The sequence below is a fragment of the Pteropus medius genome, unplaced genomic scaffold (genome assembly GCF_902729225.1).
Source record: "Pteropus medius unplaced genomic scaffold, Ma_sr-lr_union100, whole genome shotgun sequence".
Taxonomy (NCBI): domain Eukaryota; kingdom Metazoa; phylum Chordata; class Mammalia; order Chiroptera; family Pteropodidae; genus Pteropus; species Pteropus medius.
The window spans coordinates 5565481-5585216 of NW_024342474.1; the positions used below are offsets into that span (position 1 = coordinate 5565481).

General features: G+C 35.2%; 1 protein-coding gene and 1 pseudogene across 1 annotated transcript; both read right to left on the reverse strand.

The window, feature by feature from the left end:
- Positions 1 to 1762: 1762 nt before the first annotated feature.
- LOC120605136 (uncharacterized) lies at positions 1763 to 1881 on the reverse strand (annotated as a pseudogene).
- A 730-nt stretch (positions 1882 to 2611) lies between these two features.
- Positions 2612 to 9657, reverse strand: AVPR1A (arginine vasopressin receptor 1A). The gene is made up of 2 exons (XM_039865889.1): positions 7905 to 9657; positions 2612 to 5694 (listed from the first exon to the last, which is right to left on the reverse strand). Exons 1-2 carry the CDS (start codon positions 8881 to 8883, stop codon positions 5411 to 5413), a joined length of 1263 nt encoding a protein of 420 aa, XP_039721823.1. The 5' UTR covers positions 8884 to 9657; the 3' UTR covers positions 2612 to 5410.
- Between the last annotated feature and the right edge of the window lie 10079 nt (positions 9658 to 19736).

Genomic DNA, 19736 nt, shown 5'->3' on the forward strand with positions numbered 1-19736 from the left:
ATAATAATAATCCTCAGGATGCTTCTTAAATCTAGAGAAAGGCACAGGTTTTGCCTTGTTTTCCCAACTGCTAGTCATATGTATGTATTTATTTAGAGTATCTACATTAGGTCATTAATTAAGCATGTACTATAGACAGTATCTACTACATAAATATGCAAAGATGAAGAGGAAATACTATTTTTAAGATAAACATGACGTGATTGTTGTGGAGAAGACAGAGCAATAAACCAACATTACAATCATTTCGATATGTATTATAGCAAATATTTAGAGGGCATTTGAAAAGAAGAAAGGAAGAAACGCTTAACTCTAGAGATTACAAAGGGTTAAAGATAGAGAATGAACGAATGAATAAATTTTACACTAGCATATTCTCCATATGAGTCTCTTCTGGTGTACAATGGAACTATTTATATTTTAGCTGATTAATAGGACCTTGTGAAAATATGTTTTAGTAGAAATCTTGTTTGTTCTTCAACATTTATAAGTCTTTTAAAATAATGGTGAGTTTTAAAATACCAGTATTTTAAAATAGAGACTTCAAACTCCCTTTCTTCCATTCTGGGCATTCACTGCTTCTAGAATTTAAGCCAAACCCAAAATAAGCCTTTTGGTCTATGCTATTAGTGTTTAACTTGTAAAAGGAAAAAGAATAAATTGAAACTTAATATGATTTCAATTTATTAGCCCATGGGGTAAAGAATTCTAATTTTAAATTTTGTTTTATTATTCATTTCAATTATACAGTACATTGGTTAGACATTTTATAGTTTATGAAATGGGAAAAATTTTGATCTAAGGACCCAGAAATCAGTCTCACCAAGGTCTAGAAGGAAATAGACAGAGATGACATTTTTAGGTTAGGATGACACATATGACCTCTGCTAACCAATTATTTTATTTGTCTTAATACAGACTAAAACAAGATTAATTTGCTTTCATGATTGTTATTCATTGAAAAGGCAATTATAAAATTTCATCTGTTCTTGCTATCATCAAAGAATATAAACATAACATCTTTGTGCTCAAATATAAAGCTATCGATAGCTATCAGCTACAAAACATTTCTTTATTTGTTTTTGAAATCAGCATAATTAACTTAAAATATATTTCATTATTAAATAAGATTATAAAAGAATTAGTTCAAACAAATCTGAGATTTTTAAAAAAGTTTATAGAACCAAGCCAATATACAGTAAAATTAAGGAATAAATTGACCAGTTATTTCAATATAATATCACAAGCCATTTTTTTCTGTAAAGGACTAAATATTAGGTACAATCACAAACATTTCATCATCCATCAAAACCAAGATCATACAATTGCCCCAAGAAAACACACTGAAATTCTTCAACATAGCATAAGGTAGGGGCTATAGAACATTTGAAAAACAGTTCCAAAACTGAAATACTAAATATACAACATTAATTCTTAATAAATTCGTTACAATAATGAGCTTAAACATCATAGAATATAAGTCTGAAATACAGATATACAGGCAACTACCTTCAAGTGTGGAAATCCTAATTATATTATTAATAATTGTTAATTAATTAATTATTTTCAGATTTATTCTCAGATTTTCTTTTCTGTATAATATTGGCTAATTAGACCCTGAAACATAAAAATATTTAGTTGACTTGATGACACTACTTATTTATTTATTTATTTATGTTTTTTAGGTGAGGCAACACTTGGTTGACCTCACAGATTGCAAGAACCTTGTCAGTTTACAATCCCTTATTTTTTTTATTTTCTACGCCTACAGCACCTGGTCTTCCTATGTGGTCTCCCATCCAAGTACTCACCAGGCCCAACCCTGCTTAGCTTCCGAGATCAGACAGGATCGGGCTTGTTCAGTGTAGTATGGCCATAGACGCTTTGTTTTTATTTAGAAAATAAATTAATGTAAAGAGATGTGATGTGATTTTATATTATATAAAATAAAATAATGGTGTTTAACTTTTAGCCATAATATATATTTTTGGTGCTGATATACTATAACACATATATTTTTTTCATTCATAATTTACTGGACCTAAAAATTGAGTTAGAACAATATTTTTTAAATGCCTATATATGCAATGGAATCACACAATTTATATGACTCAACCCATTTAGGCTAACTTGGGGACATAACTCTTATGACTAGTCCTTAAATTTTGGCTCAAATTGGCTGAGGTAAAATTATAATCAAGAATCATTCTCTAATATTTATTGTCCTGTGTTACACATGATTCCAAGTGTTGCTAGTGACACTAAGTCTATGTTGCTAGTGACACTATGTACTAACAGGGCCACAGGAAGGGAGAGTGGCTGCTTCTGCACCTCCCAAACTAGCATTCCGGATGGCCCTGCCCTGAGCTTACTCTGGACAGAACTGATGCCTTCTGGGGTGAAAATCCATAAGGTCTCAGTTTACATGGACCTAAAGGAGACTAATTTCTGATATTTGGGGTGAAGAACTAGGCTTGATATCTCCCTAGATGGCTCCTACTTATGCTTTAGTGGTAGAGTAAACTCTGAGCTATAATTTAAACCTACAAAATGTAGGTTTCAGAACCTGAAAAACATAAAACTTTAATGTAATTGGATTAATTTACTTGTGTAATAACTTAATCACCAATGGTTTGTCCATTATTAGGATCTATAATAAGTTTGGGTGGCTACTACATATTATTAGGACTACTTGATTTTTTTTTTTTAAATCACACCCTTCCCTCAATCACGACTGAAGTCTTCTTTGATGATAATAGAAATTTTGAATGTAGGACAATATATAATTAACAAAAGAATTTCACTAATTTTCTCCATGGTTATGTTCCAAATAAAATTTCAATATAAAATATAGCTGAGTAATTTTACACCTTAAAAATATATGTCCAAAAATTAACCTGTTAAGCACTTTATGTACTTTAAAATGTACTTAAAATGTTTCTTTTTCATCATCGATTAATATTTATCAGATGCCCAACAGACAATACCAATTTCTTCTTACCAATAGATTATTTATCAATCATAAGCTTCTCAGCCTAAACCACAGAGAATAAGATCGTTTACTTGCCTAGTGCAAAACTAGTCCTAGATCTTCTGGTGTTTCTCCAACCCTTTTTCTATATCTTGTCTCCTGACGCATTTCAGTGGAAAAAACACAGCTAGTTGAGAGGCACCTTATTTGACAGACATTCCTAGAAATAAGATTCAAACTGATTTGTTTTACTTATGGGTATACGTCAACATTTTAAACAATCTATACATGAACCATGAGGTTATTATTCAGAACTGGATTTAGAAAAAAAAAACGGGGCTCATCTTTGTTCTAACCCAAAGGCTTTAGATTTTGAACTGTCAAAGAGAAGTTGTCAAAAGGGCCGACAATATTACAGAGGTCACGGTTACTGAGATGCCTCAAGTAATGAAGAATTAATTAACTTAATTGGTGGCTCATATTGGACAGTGCCCTTTAAGAAACATATCTGTTATATTTCAAACCCAGAATTCTAAGACCTGAGGGCTTAAACTCTAAAACTTTTGCAAACATTTTTTATGCATATCAATTCAGGGAGTAAAAGACCTAAGAATTTGGAAAGGCAAGAGAATGAAGAGGAGTAAAGTTGATGGTTCCAGGTTCTCACAGTGCCATCTGGTCCTCAGTTTCTTATCTATAAAAAAAAGTTTATAATACTATTAAAATAACTATTACCTTCTTTAAGAGATGCAAAATATTTATGATTTCTCCTCAAGTCATTGCATGGTCTCTAAGAAGGAAAATATGCCAGACAAAATTGCTAGAAAAAAACCACCAAGTTCCATCAATAAAAAATGCAGTAACAACAGCCAAGTGGTGTTGTAAGTTATGTTCAGAAATGAAAGAAATTGATGCTCTTGGCTGGCTTCAATCTACCTGTATTCAAAGAAAAGCAAGTTCTATTTTTAGATTGGAATTCTTTAGTTAGACAGAAGTCACGCTTAGTGGTGCTGGCAATGCTTTCCAATGAATCAACAAAGCTATATTTAAATTTTAGGATTTTATATCCCAACAAATTCTGGTTACCGAAAAGTAAACAGAAAAAAAGTTGTGCAATTCTGAAGGTCCCATGACTATAATAAAAGCAACCGATAGCATTCATATAGCACTTGACAGTTTATGAAGGTCTTTTCATACATTTGATTTCATTTAGTCCTCACAACAACCCTGTGAGATAAGTGTTATCAACTCCATTGCACAGAAAAGGAAATGGAGACTTTAAGCATTTTTAAGCAATTTGCCTGAAGTCATGCATTTAATAATGAAGAAAGCCAGACAAGGCGCAGAGCAGTTTTTTTTCTGTCTCCTACCCCATTCAGCTCCAAACCCTGCCTCTCCTCACTATGAAACTATTAGAGTGGTAAGAGAGTGGAAAGAAAGCCCAAGTTATTTTTAATTAAATGTGAGGGATTCAGTCTTTAGCAGATTCTGACCTATGAATCTGGATTCTCCAAACATGAAGTAATGAGCACGTGTGTTAATATCCAGCGTAGCAAAGGAAAGCTTGTAACACTGGGCAAAACATGTTTACAGTGGTCTAGAGAAAATCTACACAGTACCTTGGGCAATCCACTTCTACTGTCCTAATAAAACTGAGTATTTCTGATACAAATCTGACTTTAAAATGACCTTGCAGTAGAAAGAAAAAAGATATCTGCAAATTGACATTATTTTCTAACCTTCAGCACCTTAGTACATAATCATCGGCTTTTCACAATCAATAAAACGGGAACCTGAAGGAGGGAACTACCAGTTCTAAAGTTACTGTTTTGAAATTTAGATTATTTATAGCTATTAATAGAACTTTCTTCTTTCTTTCTACTCTTAACCATCATCCCCCATTCAATCAGCCTCAAGCACTCATGCCTCTCAAGGCAGCATTCTATCTCCAGGCCACTCTTTGAGGCTGCTTATGTGATGCATACATTGATTTTATTGGTTAAACAATTTCTGAACTCTCTTCTAATTCCTTTCAAACATTAAGGCTGATGATGAGCTCACTTTGTTCAGAAAGAAGGCCCCTAAATTATATTACTTCTAAACCAATCAAGCCTTAATTAAATCAGAAATAAAAAGAAAACAAAAGTAAAAAAACAACAACAAGCTATAAAGCCAGGTTATGATTTTTCCTTTAGAAACTTCTGTTACATTTCTGGGAGTTAGGCCTGAAAACTTTAGTGTATTTTTATTAACATTTCATGTAAGACAATTCGTAGCTTTTGACCATAGCAATGTGAAACACAACTAGAAACACAGTCTTCCATCCAATAAATTGATTTATGTTATCTCATATATTTCATCTGTTCTCATGATTTAAGCTGGATTCAGCCAATGGGCCAACGAGTCTGTTACAAGGGTCATGCTGCATGAATAAGGGGCTCAGGTTGAAACAGGAATAAATTTTATGGACTTGGAAGATTTAGGCGAGTCCTTCCAACCCATACTGTTTGTTGGGCTTCGGTTGTTAGTGTAAGAAGTCTGTCTTCTGCTCACACTATCAGAATCTTCTTTGTTGAATGTTTCCTTCATGTTTTGGCAGCACAGGAAGCTTTGGACACAGTCTTGCAGGAGATGGCCACTAAAAAACATGTATATCCAGGGGTTGCAGCAACTATTTAAGGAAGCCAATAATGCAGTGATGGTGATAGCTGGGTTTTCTGACTCTATGAAAAACATAACGGGAAATTATTTAAATAGTCAAATGCAGGTAACTGAGTACTGGATAAACTCATTTTTTTATTGACTAATGAAAACAAAAAAAAGTTATGGGTGAATATAGAAAATGAAGTCTTGTTTATCAATCAGGGAAATAGGCGGTATTTGGAAATTAGTTGGTTGTAAATAGTTTCTTAAGCAAGATGCCTCGAAATTAATTCAAACATTTGAAACATGATTGAAATATTTAAGTAGAATAAGTGGGACTTCCAAGAGGTTAAGAATATTAATTTTTTAAAAAATTTTTATCCTTCACACTAGCACTAGCATGTGCTAATGGATACAGCGCTTACAGAAGGGCTGCAATTTCAATGACATTTCTAAAGTCTATAATCACATACACCAAATTGTATTCATCTCAATAACTCAGGCAAAAGTATGACCCTAAAGACCATGTTTAGTGTTTTAAATATTTTAGTATTAAAATATTTTTATAATAAGAAAACTATACTGAATGGGGCAGCTGGAATAAGTCTTTGAAGGATGCAATATTTGTTGTTTTTTCTTTGGTTAATTAGAAAATTCTTTTGATTTTATAAAAAAACATTTTTGATTGTGGTTTGAACAATTATATTATTATTAAGAACAGCTGAATTAAGAAATTCCAACAGGCTTTTGAAATATTTTATATTAATTTGCACTAGTAAACTACATACATATTATAACCTTTCGCAATAGAACTACTGCATTGATAATACGCCTTTTCTGAAGATATGACCAATCAGCAAGCATTGTCTTTCTTTTGATTATTAAATGTAAGCCTGGGTCTTCTCTCTCTTGTTATGCCAGAATAAATTACAGGTTATTTAATCATACTTTGTGCTAAGATGCTATACTTTTAAAAGTGATCATGATCCATGACTAAGACTGTATTAAAAAACAATGGAAGTCCTGAACATACCTACACATGAGTGAAGAAGGTTTTAGTAATCATGTTTAAATTCTGATAAAGTATCAACTAGACTGAATTTTTTATTTGTTTGGCAATAATTAAGAGGCTGATAAAATCAAGCAAGACATGACACAGTAAACCAAAAATATAGCATTTATGTTGTATTTTTAATTGGTAATATTATACTCATGCAAGAATTTTCATTTGTTTCAATTAAATTCACTCTCAAATATTTTATTTGCACTTATAACTTCCAAAGTTTATCACGTATACTCCCTACCGCAATCTCAAATAACAAAAGAAGGCAGTTCTTTCCAGATACCTATTTCCTGTAATACATTGATTTGAAAAAATATTTTTTCTTACTAAATACATTTGATTTGAAAAAATATTTTACATTTGATTTGAAAAAATATTTTACATTTGATTTGAAAAAATATTTTTTCTTACTAAAAAATATTTTTTTCAAGATACAATATTAAATAATTCTTTTGGGGGGTAAATTCTTGTGAAATTAGTTTTTCTAGTTTGTAAAAGAATTAAAATCAAACAAACTAGCAAGTGTAGGGAACATTCTCGGTAAACTGCTGCAAGGGTCGCAAGGTGTGTAACTAACTGTGTGGTCAAGCTATTGCTGAAAGAGTAATTGGTCTAACAAGTTTAGTTTATCAGTAATTCTGCTTTGAAACACCAGAAAGTGTTAAAATAATTGTCAGAAAGAAAGTAAAAGATTATAATACGCAATGAAACATTAGCTAAATGCTAAATTAGAATTCACTCAAGAATCATTCTTCAGAGAAATATGTCCTAAGCTTTACCCTTGCCCTTACGACATTTCTACAAAATTTTTCTATTAATCGTGATACTTTTTACAAACTAGTAAAAAGCAGTCGTAACAGTGAAAATATTTCCCTGACTTGAAAGCAGGGTAGTAACACAGTGATTAGTGATCGGCAAAAAGTGACTCTGCTGTGTATTTGTGTGGCTGACTCTAAAGTACAGTTTCCGGATTTGCGGTTTTAGGATAATGGCACGCTACAAATGCAGATTCCTGGACCCTATTCCCAGAGCTACTGAATCAAAAAGTCTGGGGCGTGAACCCCAGGAATTTACCTTTTGATAATTTCACCCAAGGTATGATTCTTATGCACACAGAAGTTTAAAAACTACTGCTCTCGAGGATATTATAAAAAGTCTCTCCACCCCTCGCCCCACGGCCCAATCCCTGCACTTTTCTCCATTGTCCCAATACCTACTGATACCTACCGACCCAGGCGAACTCCTCATCCCAGACAGACCACATCTGAATAATGAAGAAGGGCGCCCAGCAAACAATGTAAGCCGTCACAATCACGAAAGTCATCTTCACCGTGCGGATTTTGGCGCGAGAAATGGTCTTCACGCTGCTGACACAGGGCGCGAGCAGGAGTCCATTGCGGAAGGTGCCACCCGCGCACTCATCGCCCTTCCCCTGGCGCGACGCCGTTTTTCCGCGGATGTTGCGCCAGATGTGGTAGCAGATGAAGCCATAGCAGGTGCCCAGGATGACCACGGGAGCCACGAAGATACCTCCGGTCATCCAGGTCACGTAGGCGCGGGAACCCCAGGGCTGGATGAAGGTGGCCCAGCAGTCATAGGCCTTGGTGGCGTTGTTCACCTCGACCATGGAGAAGACGAAGTACTGCGGCGTGCTCAGCAGGAAGCTCAGCACCCAGGCGGCAATGATCATGATGCGCGAGCGGCGCGCGGGCTGCTGCAGCGTCTTCAGCGGGTGGCACACAGCGATGTAGCGGTCGGCGGTCATGACCACCAGCATGTAAGCCGACACGAACATGACGAACACCTGAAGGTGCTTCACAACGCGGCACAGCACGTCAGGTCCCCGGAAACGGTAGGTGATGTCCCAGCACAGCTGTGGAAGCACCTGGAAGAAAGCGACGGCCAGGTCCGCCAGGCTGAGGTGGCGGATGAAGAGGTGCATGCGAGACGTCTTGCGAGGCGTGCGGTGCAGCGCCAGCAACACACTACTGTTACCCAGCACGGTCACCACGAAAGTCACGGCCAGCACGGCGATCTCCAGCTTGGCCAGCTCCTCGTTGCGCTCGTCCTTCTGCAGATCGCCGCCTTCCCCGAGCGCCTCCGTTTCCCGGCTGGCGTTGGTCCCGCCGCTGGCCAGAGGCCACCACGGGCTGGAGTTGCCGGCAGGCCCAGCATCCGAGCCTCCAGCGAAACGCATACTGTCCATGCGGGGCCTCCTCGGCCTTGGCGGAGGCTCAGTCCTTTCCCGCCTCCGCTGGAGTGGGCTCCTTGCCGGATTCGTTCTCTCCTTCTCACACTCACCGCTCAACCTGGTCGGCTGTCTCTCCTGCCGGCGTCTCCCCGCTCAGCTTTCCACTCGCTAAATGAACTGGTCTCCCTACTCTGCCCTTCCTCAACGAGGGCGAAGCTGGGGAGGTGCGCTCCGAGCCTCTGAAAGCATTGAGTTCCCGAATTCAATTATTTAGGCGGGTGTGGTTTCCCCAGAACGCGCTCTCTCTCGCCTCAGTGGTTAAAGACCGCTCAGTGCCTACTTTCCCCGCCTCCCTACTCTCTCCCTTGGGAGTTGTTTATTTTCTCCTCCTTACGTCGGTGATTTGTTCTCTTTGCATCATAGCTGCAGGGGTGGGGCTAGAAAATTCGCTGATTCCTCCGTATAGTAGGCGGGATCGTGGCGCTTTCGCGCTCTTCTTTGCCAAAAAACTTGGAGAACTGGACATGCCATGCCTTTTCTGGGCTTACCACCATTTCCTCACACCTCTTCAATAGCCACCTTCACCCCGCATTTGACTTCAACAGACACAGTCAGAACAGTACCTCCAAATCCCAAGCCAGCCATGGAATGTGCGCGCTCTTGCACTTGAAATTGGCGCGCGTCCGGGTCCCAGTCACCCGGGTTTCTCTTTCCGCGGCGAGACTACCCATCCTGGTGCAGTCAGTCTGGCTAATTTTATTCCCAGGGCAACTTGGCTACGGGAATTCCATCTCTCCCCACCCCGCTTCTGCCCACCCTCCTCTGCAAGGTAACACTTAAAGGTGACTTCTTTGATGCCTGCTCTTTATTACTCTGTCTACGTTGGCGGACCAGAAGGACGCACTTACTTGTCCCACTGTAGCTCTCACGGCCGCCGTGCGTGTGTCTACAGCCGGGAAAAGGAACGTCTCTCGGTTTTCCAGTTTTCTCCGGCGTCGCGAGCGAGAGTAGGGAGGAGAGACTTGGGGAGTTTTCTTTAAACTAGATTCCTAGGGCTTTCTTCGGGAAAAGCCTTATTCCCACAGGGAGGATGGGCGGGAATTGGGCCACAGTAGTCTGTGGGGACTTTTCTGGTTACTGCTGAATCGTGGGGACATCTCTTTGAGTGGACAAAAAGCAGCGGCCAGAGAGCGGCCACCCACGCAGAGCTGTCCAGGGCACCCGAGTGAAAAAATCGCCAGGCTTCTAGGGTCCGGAGTGAGAAAGAGGCAATTTCCCAGCAGAAAAGAGGCGCTCTGAAGAAGAGAGAAAAGACCACCTACTTATTAATTAGTTACTCTGGACAGCTGGAATCCAGCTGCGGGGCTGAAACGAAGCAGAAATACTCTGTACCAATAGCTCTGCGTTCTAATTTTGGTGAAGATATGTTTCGAAGGACAGCGAGGGGGAGCTGTTTTCAGGCTATTACACACACACACACACACACAACACACACGTACACACACACGAAACTGTATATAGTTATCTACCTTGTAGATAAACGAACATGACTTTTTGATCAGAATACTTATGCATTGTGACTGTGATATAAATTTGATTGTCTCAGAAAAATATCTGTGAAATGTAGTAAAAGAAATAAAAAGATTTCCTGAGCTGCAGTTCTCAGTGACAATTCCATTTCTCCTCCCCATTCATTCATGCAGAGTCCCAAGGCTGTGACATTAAGTGTGCTGAACTTGACCTTTGGAGTCTTGCTTTATTGCTGGCTGTATAAGCCTTGGTTGATACATCTTAAAAATGAGAATTAAAGTACCTGCCTTACTTGCATATATGGATTGTGAGGCTCAAGTAAGACAATGTTTTGTGTGGGGAAGTGTTCTCAAAACTACAGACTATGCTGTTGTGTCTCATGCTCTTCAAGATATTTAAGAGGAAAAAGATTTTAAAAGTTCAGAGTTGACCATAAGTAAAAGGTTTCTAGACCACCTGTCTGGTAAAATCCTTCAAGCAATTAGGTAGTAGTTGCTGACTCAGAGAGGTGAGGTGGCCTTCTTTTAAGTCGCAATTACATTATTAGTGCTCCTTATGAGAAATTATGTTGTCTGACCCTAGTATACCTAGGTATTGAAAAAGTATTCCCTTGGCCAGAACCTGGAAGTTTTATTGCTCTTGGCCCCATACCTTCTAGTGTTTAGATTTCTTAAGGGGAAGGAATCTGCAGTACAGTGTCACCAAACTTTCTTTAGTATTCTTATTCCAGAAAGATGGTGGTGGCCTCTCATGAAATCATTCATCTGTGTCAGGACCTCTGATCCAATAATCAACTACATCAAATTTATAGAAATAACTGATTAGGTTACATCAGTGGGCACAGTTGGAAAATATTCTTATTCAGTGAACGACAATACTAATTACCCATATCTACTGAATAATATATGTGACATATATGAAATATATAATGTAATATATATTTCAGCAGGAAAAAAAAATGTTCAATGCAGATTCCAGAACCTACTCCCTCTTTTAACCCACATAGTTTTAAAAATATGTGTCTTTATTTTTACTGGTTCCATTATTCCAAGGAAAACAGGGCCATTGAACTCCAGATTCATTGTTCATGTATCTGACTGGACTTGCTATGAAAATTACATAATGAAAGGAAAGGAAATGTGGTCCTAAAATGTAGGAAGAACTTAGTCAACATTTTCTATGGCATCTCGTGCTTTTTCTTAAGCAATTTGTGTTTACTCTGTACTTCTTATATTACTAAGACTTACTACTTTCCCACTCTTTCTCTCAGTGAATTTCAGTTAATATACTTTTTTTTTTTGAAATGGGGGGGTGGCAAAATGATAAAAAAAAATATAAAAGAGATGCATACATATCCTGGAGAAATCTTTCTCTCTCATTTGCCAGTCTTTGTCCCAGTTTGTAATTCCAGATATTAAAGAAGTATTTCAATTAGTGGAAGCTTCTTCCTTCTTTATGTACTAGCTGTGTGACTTTGTTTTAATCTTCGAGCTTCAAATTCTTCATCTGTAAAATCTTAGTGATAAAACACAATGCAGTTGCTACAAGAACTATATGACTGGTTAAGTTCCTGGCATTTCTTGGGATTCAAAACATTAATTCTTCCTTTTAAAAACAGGTAAATATCCTCCATGTTACCTGTTCTTTTGCCACTAAGATTTTTTCATCCATTTAAAGTAGCATATCCCGAATTCCTTTCTGTGCAATAGAAGATATTGGTAGATTTTCTATGAGAAAAGAGTTTCATGGTCAGATACATTGGAGGAAGTGCTGTGTATGCACCCATTCTTTCCTAGAGATTTATACATTAAAAAAAAAAATCTGAGAAACCTGCTTAATTTTGTTTATCAATGTTTCCCAAAGTTATTTGACTATGGAAAACCTCCATCCTTTTATTTTCCCCTTGGAATAGTGAGGAATATGTCACAGAACAATGGATACGGTTTGAAGAACACTGAGTAAAGGTACTTGGAATTCCAGAGCACTTGGGGACCACTACTAAACTTAAGAAGTTAAGGGTTTGAGTCAAGTTTAACCTACTCTCCTAGGGGCAGGGATGCCCCAATGTAAATGGGCTACATTTAGTTTATCATATTACTTTATATACTGTTTTATAATGCTGTTCACTGTCTTCCTTTCTTAAACTGTCAATTAGTGAGAAAATTGGAAGAAATTGGCTATCTGCAAGAGCATCCATTTTATTTCTATAACCTGCAATAATCCCTTCTTCTTCATTTCCAAATTAATAACACTACAGTTATAGGGCTGTAGTCATACCATTACTTTTAGGAAATCAAAAAATATCTATGGCACATCAGTATGCTAGGTCTTGACCTGGATACAAAGAAGCATGTAATAATCACTAATATTTATTAAACACTTTGTAATAGTCACTATCATAGTGTTTTACAAGTATTACTTCATTTAATACTCCCAGTGACCTTATGAGATATGTACTCTTATTATTTCATTTTACATTTGAGGACACAGAGGCACCAAGAGAATGAATAACCAGCATCAGATGATCAGAGAACCAAGATTTAAATAGAAGCAATTAATTCCAGCAGAGTTTACAATCTTAACCATTACACTGTGCTGCCACCTGTGAGCCTCATGTTCCTGGATATTACTGACTTATATGAGGTACTTGGTTAGTTATTTAACATTTCATCTGTGCATAGAATGTTCTCTTTTAGGACTAGGATATTCTGTAGGATCTGCTTAATCTGTATTTTTGATTTCCTCTTTAGTAAACAAGTACAGGACAATAATAGCAATAGTAGTAATAGTAATAATAATAAACAACATTAACATTTACCAACATCCACTGAGCTCTTAATTCATGAGCTAAGATCTTTAAATTTATTACTTTATTTAATCTTTATTTTTAAAGTTATTTTAAAATTAATTTTTATTAAATAAACTGTATGTAGGAATACACTTATTATTATTCTACTTTACAGATGAATAAAACAAAGGTTAGTGATGTTAAGCAACTAAACCAAAATCAAAGGCTAAGTGGCTGAGATGAATCACCTGTGAGTCCATTTGAAGTTGAGACCTGGGTTCTAACCTCTATGCCCTACTACCTCCTGCACGCATCACAAGCACTTAACACATATTTGCAGAAAGAATTAACAAATGTTTTAATAGAAAGCTGAAGGAATGTAAAATTTAGAAAGTGCATGGTGACTGGATAAATTAGGGAAGAGTCCTTGAGGAACCACCTTCCATCACGTACATCTCTCTACCTCTCTACTATTTCTGTGAAAATGAGAGTCAGCATTTATATCTGGCAGGGTCTTAAATGGTTCTAGTCATCCTTCTTCTGCCTTGCTAACCCTGGACAGGTAAGTGTATATTTTATTTTTAAAGTTACCCAATGAATGATTGTTTTTAACACACATACACGCACATGCACACACACACACACACACACACATACACACCACTGTAATCTAAACAATGCCGCATGTCAAACATGGAATAATATCAGATCTTTATTATATTATTTATAGGGTCAAATAAAAAATGAGAACAGTATTTGGTCCTATTTTAGGAGTTTTATTCTCTTGTGTGATAAAAAAAGGCTTTCATGTTAGAATCTAGAGCTATGGCATAAGAGAGGCTACCATGTTCAACAAAATCTTAAGTATCCTAATATATGTTAATGAAAAATTAAAATCTCATCACTTGTTTTTAATAAAGAAAAATCTTTCCTAAGTCAATCAATACAGCATTTGTAGAAAAATCACTCCAAAGGAAAAGATTCCCAAATTTGTTACTATTTATATCATATGTTTAGCTGAAGTTTGCATTTAAAAATTATATGGTTGATTTAATTTAAATGTTTTTTAAATTCTTTCATTTGTTTTTATTTTTTTTAATTTTTCAATTACAGTTGACATTCAATATTATATTAGTTTCAGGTGTTCAAATGTTTTTTAAATTTAAACTCATTCGAAACATTTAGTTTGAGACTTGTTTTGATGAATTAATATTTATTTGAAGTCTGTATATTCTTAGTTCAGTAGCTTTGATATTATATCTAGAGTTTGATAATCATCAAGACACATTCCTTCATCAAGCTGGCATAACTGAATCTGTTTAGTCATTAATCCTTTTTTTTCTCACAAGAGAAAAGGTTCGTATTGTTTGAAGGATGCTAACATTAGAAATTGTGATACTATCATGTTTTGTTGATCTACTGTGAATACAATTTTTGTAAAATAAACTAATGTTTTCTATACTTTCTGCTTTTCCTTTTCTTCTTCTTGAGGTTCAACAGGTTAGTTTTGAAGAAATAGATTCTATTTCTACTTTTCATCTGCTCCTCCCACCTCTTCTCTCTGCCACCTCACACACATACTTGCCAGATGCTTCAAAGTTTTCTGAATGCTTTTCTTATCACTGGGGAGGACCATGATTAATAAGGAATATGTTGCATTTTACTTTGTATTAGGCTTTTCATGGCGTTAATTACATATTTACAATGAATTTATCCCTGGATAAAGCAAACATGTTGCGTGAGAAAAGGTTAAATCTATTGGACCATAACTTCAGTGTATGGGTGAGAATCTCTAAGGTTTAATTTCTCCAAACATTTTTAAGATATGGATGCAAAGTAGAATAAGCTTGAAATATTTAGAGCTTTACCTTAGTATTTATGAACAGACTTTTATCTGAAAATGTTCTCCAATTATGCACTAAGTCAATAGGATAAAATAGCTATAGACCATCATCATTACAATTTCCCGAGAACCTGCAATCAAATGGACGTGTGACGCTCTTTATTCATTCTTATGTGGAATACAGTATTAAAAAGAAAGAACTAATATGTAAGTGCTGTTTGGAGAAGACTTTTACAGTTTTTCAGGATCTCTGTTTAACTTTGTATTTGCAAAGCCAGTCTATCTTGTCAAGAATTTAGCTATCCTTTCAATGAGGCTCTCTCCCTGCCATGCAGCATTTTAGAAAGCCACTTTACACAACTGAATTCTGTATGGATTTATTTTACCATAACAGAATAATAGCTTTGTGTACTCAGCCACAGAAGACCTGAGTAGAAAAAAAAATTGGAATACATGTTTAACATTACTTTTACTGTAGTTATGAACAACGAGAAAAAAAAGCTATGTGTATTCATTTATAATAGCTATATTTTTCTGCTTAGAATAATATAAAACCTTGAAGGCAGAAAGATTGAAGAAAATTTCAAATATTTCATGCTACTCCCAGCATCAACAGATAATTACAATTTTCATTTGCTTATGCCTTTCCAATTCTTTTTAAGTGTTTGTGTATCTTACATTAAGCTAAAATTAGGCTATGTTATATATTATAATCTGATTGTTCAAATTTACAACATACCGTGAACTTTTCTCCATGTCATTGAATATTCTTCTATATCATAAGTTTTATGTCTTCATAGTTCTCCATCCTATTGATGCACCTAATTTATTTATTTTATATGTTACCCTTTATTTTTTGGAAAAATTTTGGTCTCCTATGTTTCTCACTGACCCTCTCTACTCTCCCCTACACACAATACTGCTAATAGATACCTAAGGTTAAATTTTTAGAAGTAGAATTACAGGGTCTAAAATTATATAAAATATTAATCTTATTATCAAATCACAGTATTTCATTCTGATTATACAGTATATAATAATTATAGCCTAATCAGCCATGCATGACAGTGCCCATTTTCCACACTTTTATGGACATGGACTCTCTTCACTAAAAAGAAAATCTCTATGCAAATATTAAGGCATTATATTATACACCTGAAACTAATCTGTTATATGTCCACTATACTTCAATAAAAAGTTTATAGCATCCAAAAAGATAATCTTTTCAGATTTGATAAATGAATAAATACCTAATTGTTTTAATGTTTATCGAGTTGATTAATAATGACGTTAAATATTTTCATAAACATCTAATTATATTTCTTCTATCGAAAATTAGCTACTCACATTTTTGGTGCATCTATTGTAGTATTTCTAATTTTCTTTTTGACTTATAGGTCTCTATGTATTTATGCTATTTTCTTGAGTTTATCATTGGCCTTATCGTTTAATTTGCCTTTAAATATAATTTATATTTATTTAGTTTCTAGTGAGGTTGAATATCCTTTCAAATATTTCTAACTTTTTGTGGGGTTTTTTTTATATTGCTTATTCATATCTTTCAATCAGTTTTCTATTTGGAAATCTCTTTTTATTATTGATGGAAAAGAATTATATACACACATATACACATATTTACTATATTTACATATTTACACAATACAGAAATTTTTAGTTTTCCTCTAGTCATAGTTATCAAATATTCTCTTCAATGACATGTTTAAAAGGCTTTCCAAAAATTAAAATTGTAGTTGTCATATATATTAATTTTTCTTGTTAGATTATATTTTTTTTATCTTTTAGATGTTTACTTCATTTTTAATTTCTTTTGGTGTAAGAAATGATTTAGGAATTCTACTACCCCCTTGCAATGGCTAGCCAGTTATTCCAACATCATTTGTTGAATAAACAATTCTTATACACCATGAGAGCCTCCAGTCCTTTAACCTGCCAATTTTTCTTGTCCATCATCATTCTCTTATTTTAGATTCCATAGTCCGGTAGTTTAATTAATTCTTTTGCATTTATACTTCTTGCCCCCTCTTCAAAAATAAAATTGTACTTTTGGTTAAATGCAGTTTTGTTCCTGTATCAGAGCAGCTGAAGTTGACTGAGGAAAATCAAAATGGTGATGACTGGTTTCATTTTACATTTATAGTCACAAACCTCAAGGGATTTGCGATGCCCAGCAACCCTAATATATTTACCAAGTTAATTTAGTCTCCTGCTTGGCAAGACGAATCTTCCACACCTTATTTTATTTCAATTACCCATCACTCCCTACCCATCCTCACTCTCACTTGATGATCTTCATTCTTATTTCACATAAGAAATGGATATAAATCAGAAGAAAAATTAACACCACTCCCTCTATTGATTTAACTGCAGCCATAGCCTCATATTCTGCCTCTACTTTTATACTGTCAATTTCTCAAATTTTTCACCAGTTCACTGGATCTGTTCCTCTCCTAATCTACATTTGGATTTTGCTTCTGGAATCATCAGTTTTCCCCTCTCAACTAGCTTATTCCCATCAGTTTACTAATATGCTATAATATCTCCAATCTTAAAACAAAATTTTCCCTTGACCTCATAAATCCCATAGTTGTTATTCCATTTCTCTTCTCTCCCTTATAGCAAAAAAGCCAATCTCTATATGCTGTTCTCAATTCTCTTCCAAGCCTCCTTTTTCTTACAGCTGCAAATAAGTAGTATATTTATATTATGTAACATTTGCTAATACATATGAAACAACATAAGTAATATGTATCTGAAGTTATAAATCAGACAAACAGAATCATTACCCATGAACTTATAGTGTTACTCAAGAACTAAAACACTTTGCATTTACCTGTATGTTTTTTCCTTCTCTCATCCTCCTGCCTATCATAGATAATACTTTATGTTTTATGTTCTTTCATTTTGAAAAAAAAAAGTATATATATCCTATTAACAACATATTTAGTTTTGCTTGATTTTTTTAGTATCTAGTAATATCATATATAATTCTATGTAATTTGCTTTTTGCCATTCCATATTGTAATTTCAAGATTCATCCATGTTGTTACATAGGCTATAATTCATTCATCTTAACTGTAGTTTACTATCCATTCTATGAATATGCCACAATTTATTTAGTGAATTTTTTAGGATGTTTTTTCCTAGACCAAACCTATACTGTCTTATTATTATGGTTTCATAACAAGTCCTCATATCTATTTGAACAATTATTTCTTCTCATCCTCTCTCCCTTTCCTCCCCTCTCCCGGTGTCAGATAGGCTATACTAACAATGTAGTTTAGGGTAGGGGCCTTGGGCTACTCTATCTGTTTAACCTCTGGAGGTTCTGGAGACTGAGAAACTATGGTCAGTCCATCCCTACATGTCTGACTTCACTACACCAAGGCTCAGGTGAGCATTTTCTTTTAATGTACTTTCAAATGTAAGGTTAACATTATGTTATGCAAAAATATTTTTCTAGTTTCATTTGATTTTCTTGCATGTTTTGATGCCAAAAATTACTACCCATTGTCAACATCGTCCTTGTTTCTTACAATTCTGGTTCTTTTCTAAATTCCCACCCTTTTTTGAGATCCTAATATAGTATATTTAAGCAAATAGGTAGCTGATGCCTTTTGGTGATGGCGTTAAACCCAGAACTTCATGTCTCCTAAGAAACTGATCTTGGGAAAGTATACCATTTAAAATAATTCTAATAAGTATTTTGTGCCTGGAATTTTTGTCTTACTGTGCTTTTTATTGCTAGGAAATTGCAAGTCATACTGTTTCCTCCTAATAAGATTGTCCCTGCTAGCCAAAACCAGACAGAAAGTTATTTTGTCAAAAAAGAGTACTATGTTTTTGAATTTTTAGGGTAGATAACCAGAAGAGGGATTGCTGGGTTGTATGGTAATTCTGTTCTTAATTTTTTGAGGAAGCTCCATATTGTTTTCCACAGTGACTCTACCAATTGATGTTCCTGCCAGCAGTGTATGAGGGTTCCTTTCTCCGCACAACCTCCCCAAGACTTGTTACTACTTGTTGACATAAAACCGAAAGCCACAAACAAAGAAGACAAACAAACAAAAACTCATAGACACAGACAACAGTTTAGTGGTTACCAGAGGAAAACGGGGAAAGGGAGAAGTAGATAAAAATAAAGGGGGCCAAATATATAGTGACAGGAGATTTGACTTTGAGTGGTGTACACACAATGCAATATACAGATAATGTATTATTGAATTATACACTTGGAACTTATGTAATTTTATTAACCAGTATCACCCCAATAAATTTAATAAAAAACACACACAGCATACTATGGAAAGGCAGCATTATATTAATTATTGTCTCTTCTGGCAACTCTCTTCATTGCAAATTATTTTCTTTTAATATTCTATTTTTTAAATGAGAAACCATTAATATTTGATGAGAAGTAAATATGTCAAGGTTCCACTTCAAGAAGAATATTGTCAAATATTTTCTCTACTTTTTCCCCGAGAAGCAGAAAAAACATATACATGGAATAAAAAGAATATTGTCTAAAGATGTTTTCTGATTTTCAATGAAACATTCTATCATTTATGAACATCCTGGCCAAAAAAAAAAAAAAAAAAAAAAAAAAAAAAAAAAGCTTTCTGTTGTTTTCCTCAAAGTAAATAAATGATGAAGTTTGAGAATAATGACCACAGAGAGATCATCCTGCTT

Coding starts and splice junctions, on each gene's coding strand:
- AVPR1A (XM_039865889.1), bottom strand. CDS start 8,883: ATGGACAGTATGCGTTTCGCTGGAGGCTCGGATGCTGGGCCTGCCGGC. Junction 5,695..7,904: donor TGAGGAGTTCGCCTGGGTCG/GTAGGTATCAGT, acceptor TGTTTTTCATAG/AGTCAGAAAACCCAGCTATC.